General features: G+C 42.9%; 1 protein-coding gene across 14 annotated transcripts in view; it reads right to left on the bottom strand.

Moving 5' to 3' along the window:
* Positions 1-15,900, bottom strand: part of LOC134225629 (sodium channel protein para) — a 499,821-nt gene that overhangs the window by 121,992 nt on the left and 361,929 nt on the right. For 13 of the 14 annotated variants that reach the window (XM_062705853.1, XM_062705850.1, XM_062705847.1 and 10 more), the window contains 2 exons: positions 6,617-6,716; positions 6,482-6,550 (listed from right to left, as the gene is read on the bottom strand). In XM_062705853.1, coding sequence (XP_062561837.1) covers positions 6,482-6,550; positions 6,617-6,716 — 169 coding nt within the window. Of the gene's footprint in view, positions 1-6,121; positions 6,161-6,481; positions 6,551-6,616; positions 6,717-15,900 lie in introns of all 14 variants that reach the window. The other variant, XM_062705839.1, reaches the window with a different exon arrangement.

Here is a 15,900-nt window from a genome sequence, read left to right on the forward strand (position 1 = left end):
AATAAATTTTAATTTATTTTATTGAGACTGAACGTATTTTATTGTTTCATGTGATTGTTTGAATAAAACTAGATCTAATGCCAACATTCTTTTATAGCAGTTTGCACATGGATTTCGAAAGCTTTTTGGTGCCAATTTGTTGTTCAGGTTTTGTCAGATTCTGATCTTGATTTTCGTCTTACATTTACACTTAAAAACCATTGCAAGAGTGGGCCAACTAGGCAGATACTACACTTCAAGAGGTTTTGGTGTAAGCAATCGAGAAGCAAATGCCTTGGCTAGGGTTTTATTGTCGTAGAATTCAAATACACCCAGGTTTTTTTTACACGGTTTGGTTTTAGTCGTTTTAGACCTTCAGCGTCAATGAAGCAATGAGTTAACCCTACGAAAAAATTCACAAAAAATCAAAGAAAATTCAGAGGGTATTTAAAAAGTTGTGAAAGTTCAGGTTAACCGGGAATTTAATGAAATCCAACCGCGTAAAAAAAACCTGGGTGTACTCTTGTAGCAATTCATAAAACTCAAAATGTTACTTGGGCTACATCAGACTGAAGAGGGAAGCCAATCGGATCGGACTAGTCATCAGCACGTCAAAGACGAAGTGCACGATAGGAAGAGGCTCAAGAGAGGACAATGTAAGCCACCCACCACGAGTTTGTATTGGTGGTGACGAAATCGAGGTGGTTGAAGAATTCGTGTACTTCGGCTCACTGGTGGCCTCCGATAATGATGCAAGTAGAGAAATTCGGAGACGCATCATGACAGGAAATCGTACGTACTTTGGACTCCGCAAAACGCTCCGATCGAATAGAGTTCGCCGCCGTACCAAACTGACAATCTACAAAACGCTTATTAGACCGCTAGTTCTCTACGGACACGAGACCTGGACGTTGATCGTGGAGGACCAACGCGCACTCGGAGTTTTCGAAAGGAAAGTGCTGCGTACCATCTATGGTGGGGTGCAGATGGCGGACGGTACGTGGAGGAGGCGAATGAACCACGAGTTGCATGAGCTGCTGGGAGAACCATCCATCGTTCACACCATAAAAATCGGAAGACTGCGGTGAGCCGGGCATGTAGCCAGAATGTCTAACAGTAACCCGGTGAAAATGTTTCTCGACAACGATCCGACAGGCACAAGAAAGCGAGGTGCGCAGCGAGGACCGAGTTGAATTATATACCGCACAGGCCACTTCGGCCTGAGTATGAACAAATAATAATAATCCAACAAGTCCTACGTCTACTCGCGGTTATGTTAAAAACATTAGCCATTCCTTTTTTACATTTAAAAATGTACACACAGTTTTTTTTAGCGTTGTTTGATTTTAGTCGATGGAAACCTCCATTTCCGATGATATGTTTAGACTTGAACCCAGTGGGACATCGCAGCAGACTTAGAGGCTCATGCAGCAAAGCCTCAATAAAGAAATAAAAGAATTCGACCAAAATCTAACCTGGTAACAACTTAAAGCGATAGCTGGACATCGCTCAGGATCGGTTTAACAAGAAATATATAAATATAAATCGTAAGGAAGCCTGGTTATGTACATCTGCTTACTCGACCTTTGACTGCTCTATGAATGTATGGTTTGAATGCGTATTGATGCATATGCTCCAGTAAGATGTTGTCGTCATCGGTAAAAAAGGTTATCTTATGGTTTATATCGAATGGGACCCTTCGTTGCTTAATAAACAAAGCACCTGTCTAGCGTACTGGTTCCGTGGAATCAAACCCCACCGAAGGAAGTTTCAGACATAGTAATTAATTTCCACTTCGGGTGGTTTTTACCCGGAGCCAATTAACTTTGATTGTACTGGATTTTATTAGTTTATTGAGTATAATTTACAATGATGAACAAGTATTTATGTTAAGACAATTATTTTGAGCTTTTTAGTGGAATGTCTTCACTTGTCATAAGACGAGTTTGTACAATCCCATTGAAATTCCACCACTTAATTGTATCTTGACAGATACGTATTTCGACCTCAACAGTAAGGCCGTCTTCAGTGTCTTGTACTTGACTCGACTTAAGACGGCCTTACTGTTGAGGTCGAAATACGTATCTGTCAAGATACAATTAAGTGGTGGAATTTCAATGGGATTGTACAAACTCGTCTTATGACAAGTATTTATGCTTGAAAAAATCTTTGGTAGGTAAAGCTAAAATGTCATGTCGCGATGTATCTGTGCTAATGTTTCTTAGAAATTTTAATTTATGAACAGGTAAACTTTTTTTTAATTTTATGGGGCGTCGTCGGTAGAAAAATCTCTACTACAACTACGATATGTACAGTCAATCAAGCTAAGCTAAGAAAAGCTTAAATACAACCAAAACAAGTCACATATGAGTTGTTGGTATCGATTTGGACTGGATGTGTTACTAGGGTGAAACAGATGAATCCTGCTCAGCGGAATTATCTCTATATTACCGGAATAATTATGTTCAGATTCAGGAATCCTCTTCAAATTTTCGGAAAAGGGCTCCCACGTTTTAAGAAAACCCTCCCAGATGTCGGAAGAATCCCCACCAGACTTCGGGAGCCCTGCTAACCAGATTTCTGGAGGGATACTCCCCATATTTCAGAATTTTTATTAGGTTCTCGGAGGAATCCATTTCAATTTGCGAAATAATGCTTCTCAAATGCCCAGATTCCCGGAGGAGTTTACACCAGGTTTCTCCAAATGTTTCTCGCAGATACTTACAAGAATGTCTGAAGTATTATTTGTCACCTACTTGAATACTCCCTATTTTAGGAAGTAATTTTTGGAGGAATTATCCTCAGATTCAGGGGACCAATCCGCTCCAGATTCCAGAAGAAGAGAAATCCACCCCAGATATTTCGATTAGTGAGAGCACTTTTAAAGTTTCGATATTGAGCAGGGTTTGCAGAAATCGCTCTCAATAGATAACGAACAACGATAAAAGAGAGGAAAAAACTGTTCCGAATCATAACAAGTCATGATAACAAATTTATCAAACTTGTATACAAGTGCGAAAAAACAGAATCGGATAGGTAGCCACCACAGAAAAATGGTGATTCTCGCTTTGTTTTCGCTTATTTCGTGTTGGTTACTGCACAGCTGTGTAGAACAAGTCGAAATGCATCATCAGAGCCAGTGCTCCCCGCAATTGGAGCTTTCTAAAAGAAATTTATCATGGTGTATAGCCTCCCGAATCAGTTCTCTATCATGACAGCTTGCGAAAAAATTCTCTCGCGGTATGCTACATATCGTATATGTATACAGAGATGATAAGTGAGAGACTTGTTCATTCTCTTTAAGATTCAATTCCTGATATTGAGCAATTTAAGCGAATTTTATACTCGAAAACAACACATTCTAAGCCTATTTCCAATAACTAAAATACTCTCAAATCAAACCCGAATTAAACGCGAAAGTTTTGTTTTGAACCTCCACGATAGTAGATTCGTTTGAATGGGTAATCATAATAGAAAATGTTTGTTATGTGCTTAGAATTTCGAGGCGGCGTTTTGCCCCATTCTGCCCAATCAGGTCAAATTTGCTATTCAAATGATTTGACCAATATGGAGGCGCATGGTATTTCAAGTATACTAATGATAAATGTACGTTGTTACATGTTTCATCATTATCATGGTTTGAAAACAACAATTGATATTATTTGAGCAAATTTGTCATTTGACAAATTGTGATCTGCCTGAATATGTGGATCATTGTTTTGATTCACTAAATTAATGATTTTGTGTGTGTTACTTCTACGTGAAGTTAAACGATTTACAATTATATGGAAATGCTAATATCATCTTCCAAACTTGGAGATATATCAGCTTCCACACTGATATTCTTCCCTCCCCCTTCATACGGGAGCTTGGCAGAAGGAAGGTCGTGTGATATGTGCCATCACAAATATTGCCCTCCGCTCGCTTTCAAATCGACTTCTATAAAAACATTCTTCATGCCTGCCGTATCCTAACGGAACTATCAATTCTATACTTTCGCCTCTAATTCTATCATGAACATGTACGTCTAAGTTTGGAAGATGATATTAGCATTTCCATATCATTGTTTTGATTGTGATCATCCATTAACCTGATACTTGTAATCAAATTGGTGCACTAAATCGTTACCCCTGATTCCCGTGTTTGTTTTATAATTTCGGTGGTAAGGAAAATAATACTTGACTAGACCTACATTATGTTTTCACTCTGACATCTTATCTTGTTTGTTCCAGTATTCAGCGATCTAATTGCTTTTGCTAGTACCTAGTATCTAGAAGAAAATAAAGGAACAGGCTGCTCGCTAATTCTAAAGTAGAAGCTACGTTTGAGGTTTCCTAAATCATAAAGCATTAACCAAAATGAATAGTGATATCGTGAGTACATTGTTGCTTGCGCATTGTTTCGCTATCGTGCTTATGTGACATTGGAAGCGCACACCGAAAGCTAGAGCTCTGTGATATCTCCTTTTCTTGCACTTCTGAAGTAGTTAGGTGTGTTAAAAAAATTAATTCATCTACTGAAGTGTTTTGCGGTATTTTGATTTTTATAAATTACTTGGGACCTTCCCTGTAAATGTGTTCTGTGTGTAACTGTTTCATTAAACTTAATTTAACACTTCAACGCCAGCCGATTGGAATTTTCGAATTGTTGTTATATGAGATATGCGTTGGTATTTCTTTAACTCCGTATGGAGAGTGCAATGCTGGGTGCGGTGGATCGATCTTCAGAGCAGGTAATTTGAGGCTCTTTGGCTATTTGTTGCTTCCAAATGATAGTCCACACTGAAGATCGAACAATATCAATGAGAAGGATGAAGAATGCGACTTTCAGATTTTGATCTGAACTGAAAGCTATTTTTGTTAAACGATAACTAAATTTGGAACCAATAAAACAAACTTAAGACTAATAATGACGACTTAATTTTCTTACTAACTACATAAACTACTTTGCTTGCTATGTGTGAAAATCAAATCAAGCGTTACTAATTTGAGTGAGAAACTGTTTTGAGTGTTTTGTGTAGTGTAGTCTGTATTGTCTAAGAACAGAACTAATTGCTCAGCTTAGATTTCATTTTTGAAACAAACCAAATTAAACTAATTACTAGGTTGAGAGTTCAACAAATGGATGCCATGCTCAGTATGCTAAAAGGGTTAACATTATCTAGGAACATTTCATATCAGCTCTAGCTACCGCACTACGATCAGGACAGGAAAGTTCTTCTAATCTACCAAACCGGACTCAATTCCGAGCAGAGTATCGTTGTCAATTGTTCGATTTTGGTGTTGGATCGCCAATGTTGAATTTGTTTTATGGTCTGTACCGGACAAGACGACTGTGGCGCAGACAGGCTCGGGATAAACAAACCTCTCTTGGGCGCCCTCGTTACGTATGGGCAAGGTCAAAACACAAGAAAGTGGAGTCAATTTTGGATTGCACGCTAGCAGCAATTACATGGATGGACAAACGATCAGTATGGAAGAAACTGTGGTGGGATATACATATATTTTAGATTAGTTGGTAGTTGATCTTAAATTTATATTCTATTCTAATTGAAAGATATATAGAGGAAGGAAGATGAAAGTAGAAAAGGAGAGACAATGATCGAGGAAGATTTCGTTGCGAGTGAGCACTATTGAGAAATTGATATGAATTCCATCGAGCTTGACAAGAATTACATCGAAGAAAACGAATTACAGTTCGAAAACAAAACAGAAGTGAACCGAAAATGCTGAACAGGGCACAAGTTCAAAATCAAACGCTTTACGGTACATGAAAACACGACTTCAAGTACACAAAACTACTATAATTGAGTGTAATGTGACAATATCATTATGTGTCTATATATATTCACGAAAAAAAATGTTTTAGTATACATTACTTTTACCCCAATTTCAACTTAGCTCAGTGTGCTGATATTGTCACGATAGTAACTCATCAAAAATATAAAAAATTATTGCGGTGTTACAACATGTCGATGATATTGAATGTAAAGAGTGGTGGTTCTGATAATTGGTAGTGTCTAGGAAGGTTTTACAAACACTCATGTACAATACTTGTTACACTGACAGAAAAATATCGCACAAAAATCAAAATGACAGAAAACATACAATATCCAAAAAACAAACAAATTCCAATAATTTACCACAGCAAAATGAAAATCGATGAAGTGAAAAGATGTACACTGAAATCGTCGCGTATGAAAAAATGAACGAAAATAATTGTTCGTTAAAATAACTTCATTGATTGAACCGAGTGAAAAATATTGTATCACAAATAAAGTAATGTCGCGTGTGGCAATTATTGAATCATGGCGAAATTGGGTTCGCGTGAGTTTGATCGGGCGACAATGAATCGTTCATGTTGGATGTTAATGGCTCGAATGAGTTTGATGGCGATGAGAACGATGGCCACAAATGTGTTTTTTTTTCAGCATGTTATGTATCGGAATTGATTTCCGGGTTTCTCGTATATATGATGGTTGGCACATTTGACTTCAAATTACCTCCATGATCACTAGCTCTACTATGCCGACCAGCAGCTTGCTCGATGATATCGTTTAACACCATCACGTCTAAAAGAAAACGGAGAACATATTTGAGATATTTTTTAGACGAGGTAACCATGTTACTACAATTACCTTTCATATCTACTACGGTTTGTGTTTGAGAGGGCTCGATGAAAGGATTGTCGTTGTGTTTTATTTTGCCAGCTTCGTCTGTACAGTCTTGTGACATATCCTGTGGGAATGAAACAAAATTAGTAAATTGATATTTTTAGAAATATTTTTGGAGAAAAGATAGCCCAAGACCTCGATTACAATAAAACGATTTCAAAAGGATTCAAAACTAGACTTAGCTTCCTGTTAGTAGCAGCCCAGCAAACATAGACACTCTTATTCAATATTCTGGCACAAGTAATGTTTGGACAAGGCTCTCCGACAAAGCTAATTCGGCCGATTCGTGCACCGCTTGGTGTATCAAAATCATGTTTCATAATCTAATCCTTCTGAGACGTTAGACGTTCAACAATGCACCCGAAAATTTAAGGCAGAGATGGGAGGTGCATTTTGAGTTCAACAAAATATATTCAATGCTTCAACTTTCATTCCTCCACCAATCCGAATTCAGATCTGGGCGTATTATAACATCAGAATTACTAAAAGTACACGACGACACCCATAAAACAATTGAGGTTTGGTCTTTTTAATACTCATTGTTAGCGGACATGGTCCTTTTCCAACTAGTCTACCTGATACTCCCCCGAAATAATTGGGATTGACAAAAAATTAGTTTTGAGAAAAATGAGTGCGAAGTGTTTAAAAAAAATATTAATTTTCTGTGAATTTTCACATTTTTAACAAATAACGTACAAACTATACACACTTAAAATAAATCGCCGAATTCGGTAAAATTTTACCGAAATCTCAACAGCAGAACTGTTCGGTAAATAATTTTACTGATTTTCGGTGATTTTGACAGTTGAACAATGGAAAAAATTATAAAAAATCTGTAAAATAGTTACCGAACAGTTCTGCTGTTGAGATTTCGGAAAATTTACCGAATACTGTGAATTGAGCTAAGTGTGTACCAACATATTGCCGCAAAGGTCTAAAACCAAAGCATTTTTTCGCTGTAGTCAATTCAAATTTGACCAAAATGGCACTTACACCCCTCTGCTTCTAACCCCCTCAACTATAGGAGCATCGCTGATGTTCATAAAAACTACCCATGCTTCAGAATCAAAATCTCGACTCGATTTTTAGCAATTAGACAGGCTGCCCATTTAGAGCGTTACCGCATGAATGTGAGTGGCCTATTTAAACACGTGGTGATTTTTTGTCATTTGCTGGGTGGATGTGTACATTTTACTGTGGTGAATTTCATATTCGTAGCGCACTGGGTGATGTGAGTTCTGATGTTTACTCCTCTCCCTCTTCGGGAATGTGAGACCGATCTCAAGGAAGGAAGAAAATAAAGAAACGAAATCATAAAACATCACCTTCATCCAGTGCTGCCGAATATTCACAACCCTGCGACAGACATGCGGCGCATCATTCATTTAGGGCTTCAACAGATATGAATTGAGAAGGTTTCAGCACGGTACAGAGAATTTCTCACTCTCATCACTTAAACCTCGCCACCGTAGAAATGTTTTCCTGGATTCTACAAGTTATATCATGTGCTTCAGTAAAATTCTCCCTTCACTGTTATACTTGTAATTTTCTGATTAATTGGTAGGTAAATTATTTTATATCATGATACATTTGTGATTTCATTTGTACATGGTACTTGGTGTGCCGTACGATTCCATCACAAACGCCCGAATGACACTCGCCCGAATTCCATTCGCCCAAATGACAAACGCCCGAATGTAACAGTCGCCCGAATTCCATTCGCCCGAAAAGACCAAACGCCCGAAAAGACCATTCGCCCGAATGGACCGTTCGCCCGAATGGACCATTCGCCCGAATAGGTCATATATACCTCCAGATTCTATACCAACATGTTATTTTTCCAATCATAATAAAAGAAAAAATATGCCAACAACCTGGAATATAAGAGCGTTCCAGTTTGTCTAGTTTTTCATTCTTTTCTGCTATTTTAGATATCCTCTTAGCTTGCTGTGTCGTAGGGTATCAGTGGTCGCAATTCTTTCTTCTAGTTGGAATTGTTTTGGAATGCTGTAAAACGGAGGACTTCCTCGTTTCAAAAGCGTATTCCACTTATTGTGCCACACTAAAATGTTATTGGAAGGTCGAGGTCGAGGTCGAGGTATTTTCATAGACCGACCATAGTGATGGGGAGAAAAGTGGGTCTCTAGTGGTCTTTTTGTGTGTTGATTGGCGACCATTCATATGAGTCTGCTACGTTAGGCATAATTGGCGTTACGCATTACGGACGTCAGGGATAATGTACGTTAGGCATAATGGTCGTTTGGCATAATTCTGCCTTCTTCATGTCATGGGCTGTTCTTTGGGTCATTTATGTATAACGTCCAGTATGCCTAACGGGTACACCCCATTCACATAAAGGGTGATACGGTCAAAATTTGGTCAAGAGAACACGCGTGTAAATCGGTGAAATCTCGCTTAACTTTTCAAAAGGACCTAAGTAACATTTTTTTCATAAATTAATTTGAATAGCGCAATCAACATAACAACATAAAAGCTTTTGATTGCAGTACTCAAATTAATTCATGAAAAAAATGTTACTTAGGTCCTTTTAAAAAGTTAAGCGAGAAATCGTTTATTTAAAAAATCAAATTAAATTTCTTTTCAAGTTCAAATAGTATAAAATTCTGGAAAAAAATGCAGTTAGGCTTCCGCTTTTCCAAATCCGAATTGCCGGGCCTTACGCTTGACCCCTGCCATCAGATTTTGTACAGCCACCTTGTCCACCTTCTTCGCCGCAGAAAGCCAGTTTGCCTTGAACTGCTGCTCGTCCTTAGCAGTTTTTTTGGTCTTCTTTAGGTTCCGCTTGACAATAGCCCAGTACTTCTCAATTGGGTGGAGCTCTGGCGTGTTGGGAGGGTTCTTGTCCTTGGGAACCACCTGCACGTTGTTGGCGGCGTACCACTCCATGGCTTTTTTTACCGTAATGGCAAGATGCAAAATCCAGCCAAAACAGTACGGAACAACCGTGTTTCTTCAGGAAAGACTACCTTTCGCCTACCTGCTACCTTTCCCCTTCCTTTTGCCGTATAAAACTCCTGTCCCGGAAGCTGCTTGTAGTCAACTTTGCGTGCGAGTAGCTCGGATTTTCGCGATGCGCGAGCAAAATTTTGAAACGCTGCTCTTCTTGCTTGGACGGCATTTTGACAACTGAAGAGTGAATTCCAAAATCAAAATAGGAGCAACATTCTACACACACACACCTTCAAAATGAGGGGTGTTCACCCTTGACCGTATCACCCTTTAATACTTGCTTACATGAAAAAAATTACGTTTCTTTGGGCAAATTTTCGAACCTCCTTGAATGGCTTTGTTATATCTTAACATGAAAAAAGTGCTAAAGTAACAAACTTTTCATAGACAAATTGAAGTCTGTAATCCTCCCGTATGCCGATTGTAATCCCAATCGCTGATGTTTTTTAAAAACAAAGCTTGAGGAGAAAGAAACATCCTTGAAACTTGAATTTGGGAAGACACGTTCCTCAGCATTAATCTCAGCCATCTTAAAATCCAATAGTATATACTCTGGACCTAACGTATACTGATAAATTGCGTTCCATCAATGGACAAAAGGCTGGTATCATACGTTCCCGTGTTTTGGCATTAATACCAAGAAAACGAATCGATGGTGTTGACCTTCGCCTACAGTTCCGTGAATCGTGAAAACTTGAGCAAATTGTTGTGGAGCAGTTGAGAATGTTCCGTCAATTATCCAAATCTTGGCTTGTGCTTACAATACTGAATAATGTGATGAAGGAGGTAGCAAGATCGTCCCATAATTACCATGGATAGTCGATTGCAAGATAGGTTCTGCGTCCAATGTTGTCATATAGCATCTGTCGATATGCACATATATATCGTCACATTCTGATGGTTATAAGAGTTCATCACGTCACCACCAGCGTTACATTATACGACGTGGCTCGTTTTTGCTTATCTTAAAAACGAATTTAGCTTGAATCTTAATACTTAGGGAAGAAATCATGTCTTCAATACATTTAGAAGGAACAATGTGAAGGTGAATTCCTATTTGCGTTTCTTATTTTTGACGATAAGTTTAACTAAATACCCTTGCAACGTCATTTTTCGCTGCAGCTCTAATTATTCCGTCAGGTTTTGTTTCATTTCAGGATGTTTGTGGACCGGTATAAGTGACCAGCATACATAAAACATATTTTGATATCTGAATCTCTCAACGATGCTGAGCGATTGAAACTGACTTTTTTTTATGTGAATGGATTGCAAGACAGTGATGAGTAGATTTTATTTATAATCAATGTTAAATGGGGCTTTACACCTCAGGAAAGTTTTCCGCCGGATTTCGGTCCCTGTGCCCTGGGGGAAAAGCCTGCGGGTCAAATTCCCGAGATGTGAAGCTATCTTAAAGGACTTTATGCATACGTATATAAAGAAATCAAGTCATTATTTGTAGAAAGTACATTACTTCGTTAACTTTCTTATTATTTAATATACTATTTCTTTTTATTAGTCACAAAAAATCTTTTCATCAAGTAAGGTGAAGAGTTTATTCGGGCATATAGTCTATTCGGGCGAATGATCCATTCGGGCGAATGGTCTTTTCGGGCGAATGGTCTTTTCGGGCGTTTGGTCTTTTCGGGCGTTTGGTCTATTCGGGCGAATGGAATTCGGGCGTTTGTCATTCGGGCGAGTGTCATTCGGGCGTTTGTGATAGAACCGTGCCGTACATACATCAAATGTTTCGCCTGGGTAAAGTTTAATCTATGTGTTTTTTTGCATCATTTTTTGTATTAAATTTGGCAAAAATTGTACGAGAATCATTTATCTTTATAATACATGGCGCCATCTAGATCCAAATTACTGTTTTCCGATGTTTCAATTTTCCGATGTGAAAACCATCCATCGTTCACACTGCGAAAATTGGAAGACTTTGGTGGGCTGGGCACGGAGCTCGAATATCGGACAATAATCCGGTGAAAATGGTTCTCGACAACGATCTGACGGGCATAAGATGGCGAGGTGCGCATCGAGGGTGTATCGATCAGATGGAAGACGATTTGCGAACCCTCCGCAGACTGCATGGCTGGCAACGTGCAGCCATGGACCGAGTTGAATGGTGAAGACTTTTATTTACTGCACAGGTCACTCTGGCCTTAGTCTGAGCAATAATAAAAATTGGTATGGGTCCCTTCACATGGCTCGATTCCGAGTAATGAGAAGTGAACTCACTCGATAAAGTGGCTCGGAAGCCTCCTTTCAAGAGGCTTGGAAGCCTCCTTTCAAGAGGCTCGGAAGCCTCCTTTCAAGAGGCTCGGAAGCCTCCTTTCAAGAGGCTCGGAAGCCTCCTTTCAAGAGGCTCGGAAGCCTCCTTTCAAGAGGCTCGGAAGCCTCCTTTCAAGAGGCTCGGAAGCCTCCTTTCAAGAGGCTCAGAAGCCTCCTTTCAAGAGGCTCGGAAGCCTCCTTTCAAGAGGCTCAGGAAGCCTCCTCTCAAGAGGCTCAGAAGCCTCCTTTCAAGAGGCTCGGAAGCCTCCTTTCAAAAGCCCCGGAACCCTCCTTTCAAAAGGCTTGGAAGTCTCCTTTCAAGAGGCTGGAAGCCTCCTTTCAAGAGGCCTGGAAGCCTCCTTTCAAGAGGCTCAGAAGCCTCCTTTCAAGAGGCTGGAAGCCTCCTTGCAAAAGGCTCGGAAGCCTCCTTTCAAGAGGCTCGGAAGCCTCCTTCCAAGAGGTTCGGAAGCCTCCTTTCAAGAGGCTCGGAAGCCTCCTTTTCAAGAGGCTCGGAAGCCTCCTTTTCAAGAGGCTCGGAAGCCTCCTTTTCAAGAGGCTCGGAAGCCTCCTTTCAAGAGGCTCGGAAGCCTCCTTTCAAGAGGCTCGGAAGCCTCCTTTCAAGAGGCTCGAAAGCCTCCCAGTAAACCACACATCGTATAACAAACAGCAAATAAAGTCGCATTTGCGTCCATCAAAAATCTGAATCGCATTGTACATCGAACTCTGTCGGATTATTGTCGAAGGATGTTGTATTGAATGCATCGTATACGATAATTTTCACCGTAGTGAAAATCAATCGTAATTGTGTGAATAAAAACTCATTATGACTTATACTCCTTGCACTATCCTATATCAGTGCGAATGAATGTCTATATGAATCGTAATACAATCAAAACCACTTCAGTCCAAATGGCTTGTAAAAGTTTCAAGCAGTTGAAAAGATATAAAGTGTGTAGTTTATGTTGGACAAAAATCCGAATCACTTCAAGATGTGCAGTATGGTGCAGTGGTAGAGTATCCGCCTGCAAATCCAGAGATCGTATGTTCGAGACTTGATGCTGGTAAGATTTTTTTTATTTTTCATATTTTTATATATAATCGTAATACTGTTCTTATGATGTCGGGAAAAATCGTATAATAAAACTCGTATGTACCTATATCGCCTCCACTTTGGTACGTATATAGTCAATCTGTGCATTATATACGATTAAGTTGGTTCTTATATAATAACCTATATCACAAGATATAGGTACCAAAATGTTGACTGGGCTTCTTCCAAGAGGCTCGGAAGCCTCCTTCCAAGAGGCTCGGAAGCCTCCTTCCAAGAGGCTCGGAAGCCTCCTTCCAAGAGGCTCGGAAGCCTCCTTCCAAGAGGCTCGGAAGCCTCCTTCCAAGAGGCTCGGAAGCCTCCTTCCAAGAGGCTCGGAAGCCTCCTTCCAAGAGGCTCGGAAGCCTCCTTCCAAAAGGCCCGGAAGCCTCCTTTCAAGAGGCCGGCTAGCCTCCTTCCAAGAGGCTCGGAAGCCTCCTTCCAAGAGGCTAGGAAGCCTCCTTCCAAGAGGCTCGGAAGCCTCCTTCCAAGAGGCTCGGAAGCCTCCTTCCAAGAGGCTCAGGCCTCCTTCCAAGAGGCTGGGAGCCTCCTTCCAAGTGGCTCGGAAGCCTCCTTCCAAGAGGCTCGGAAGCCTCCTTCCAAGAGGCTTGGAAGCCTCCTTCCAAGAGGCTTGGAAGCCTCCTTCCAAGAGGCCTGGAAGCCTCCTTCCAAGAGGCTCAGAAGCCTCCTTCCAAGAGGCTCGGAAGCCTCCTTCCAAGAGGCTGGGAGGCCTCCCTCCAGGAGTCTCGGAAGCCTCCTTCCAAGAGGCTCAGAGCCTCCTTCCAAGAGGCTCAGAGCCTCCTTCCAAGAGGCTCGGAAGCCTCCTTCCAAGGGGCGCGGAAGCCTCCTGCCAAGAGGCCCCGACGCCTCCTTCCAACAGGCTCGGAAGCCTCCTTCCAAGAGGCCTGAAGCCTCCTTCCAAGAGGCTCAGAAGCCTCCTTCCAAGAGGCTCGGAAGCCTCCTTCCAAGAGGCCTGGAAGCCTCCTTCCAAGAGGCTCTGGAAGCCTCCTTCCAAGAGGCTCAGAAGCCTCCTCCAAGAGGCTCCGGAAGCCTCCTTCCAAGAGGCCTGGAAGCCTCCTTCCAAGAGGCTCAGAAGCCTCCTTCCAAGAGGCTCAGAAGCCTCCTTCCAAGAGGCCCGGAAGCCTCCTTCCAAGAGGCTCGGAAGCCTCCTTCCAAGAGGCTCAGGAAGCCTCCTTCCAAGAGGCTCTGGAAGCCTCCTTCCAAGAGGCCTGGAAGCCTCCTTCCAAGAGGCCTGGAAGCCTCCTTCCAAGAGGCTCGGAAGCCTCCTTCCAAGAGGCTCGGAAGCCTCCTTCCAAGAGGCTCAGAAGCCTCCTTCCAAGAGGCTCAGAGCCTCCTTCCAAGAGGCTCAGAAGCCTCCTTCCAAGAGGCCCGGAAGCCTCCTTCCAAGAGGCTCAGAAGCCTCCTTCCAAGAGGCCTCGGAAGCCTCCTTCCAAGAGGCCTGGAAGCCTCCTTCCAAGAGGCTCGGAAGCCTCCTTCCAAGAGGCTCAAGCCTCCTTCCAAGAGGCCTGGAAGCCTCCTTCCAAGAGGCTCGGAAGCCTCCTTCCAAGAGGCTCTGGAAGCCTCCTTCCAAGAGGCCTCGGAAGCCTCCTCCAAGAGGCTCGGAAGCCTCCTTCCAAGAGGCTCGGAAGCCTCCTTCCAAGAGGCCTGGAAGCCTCCTTCCAAGAGGCTCGGAAGCCTCCTTCCAAGAGGCTCGGAAGCCTCCTTCCAAGAGGCTCGGAAGCCTCCTTCCAAGAGGCTCAGAAGCCTCCTTCCAAGAGGCCTGGAAGCCTCCTGTCAAGAGGCTGGAAGCCTCCTTCCAAGAGGCCTGGAAGCCTCCTTCCAAGAGGCTGGAAGCCTCCTCCAAGAGGCCTGGAAGCCTCCTTCCAAGAGGCTCGGAAGCCTCCTTCCAAGAGGCCTCGGAAGCCTCCTTCCAAGAGGCCTGGAAGCCTCCTTCCAAGAGGCTCGGAAGCCTCCTTCCAAGAGGCTCTGGAAGCCTCCTTCCAAGAGGCTCGGAAGCCTCCTTCCAAAAGGCTCAGAAGCCTCCTTCCAAGAGGCTCAGGAAGCCTCCTTCCAAGAGGCTCAAGCCTCCTTCCAAGAGGCTCAGAAGCCTCCTTCCAAGAGGCTCGGAAGCCTCCTTCCAAGAGGCTCGGAAGCCTCCTTCCAAGCGGCTCGGAAGCCTCCTTCCAAGAGGCTCGGAAGCCTCCTCCCAAGTGGCTCGGACGCCTCCTTCCAAGAGGCTTGGAAGTTTCCTTCCAAGAGGCTTGGAAGCCTCCTTGCGAGAGGCTCGGAAGCCTGCTTCCTAGAGTCTCGGAAGCCTCCTTCCAAGAGGCTCGGAAGCCTCCTTCCAAGAGGCTCAGGAAGCCTCCTTCCAAGAGGCCTCGGAAGCCTCCTTCCAAGAGGCTCAGAAGCCTCCTTCCAAGAGGCTCAAGCCTCCTTCCAAGAGGCTGGAAGCCTCCTTCCAAGAGGCTCAAGCCTCCTTCCAAGAGGCTCGGAAGCCTCCTTCCAAGAGGCTCAGAAGCCTCCTTCCAAGAGGCTCCCGGAAGCCTCCTTCCAAGAGGCTCAGAAGCCTCCTTCCAAGAGGCTCGGAAGCCTCCTTCCAAGAGGCTCGGAAGCCTCCTTCCAAGAGGCCTGGAAGCCTCCTTCCAAGAGGCTCGGAAGCCTCCTTCCAAGAGGCCTGGAAGCCTCCTTCCAAGAGGCTCGGAAGCCTCCTTCCAAGAGGCCTGGAAGCCTCCTTCCAAAGGCCTGGAAGCCTCCTTCCGAAAGGCTCGGAAGCCTCCTTCCAAGAGCTCAAGCCTCCTTCCAAGAGGCTCGGAAGCCTCCTTCCAAGAGGCTCGGAAGCCTCCTTCCAAGAGGCTCGGAAGCCTCCTTCCAAGAGGCTGGGGAGCCTCCTTCCAAGAGGCTCAGAGCCTCCTTCCAAGAGGCA

Source organism: Armigeres subalbatus, chromosome 3 (genome assembly GCF_024139115.2).
Source record: "Armigeres subalbatus isolate Guangzhou_Male chromosome 3, GZ_Asu_2, whole genome shotgun sequence".
Lineage (NCBI taxonomy): Eukaryota > Metazoa > Arthropoda > Insecta > Diptera > Culicidae > Armigeres > Armigeres subalbatus.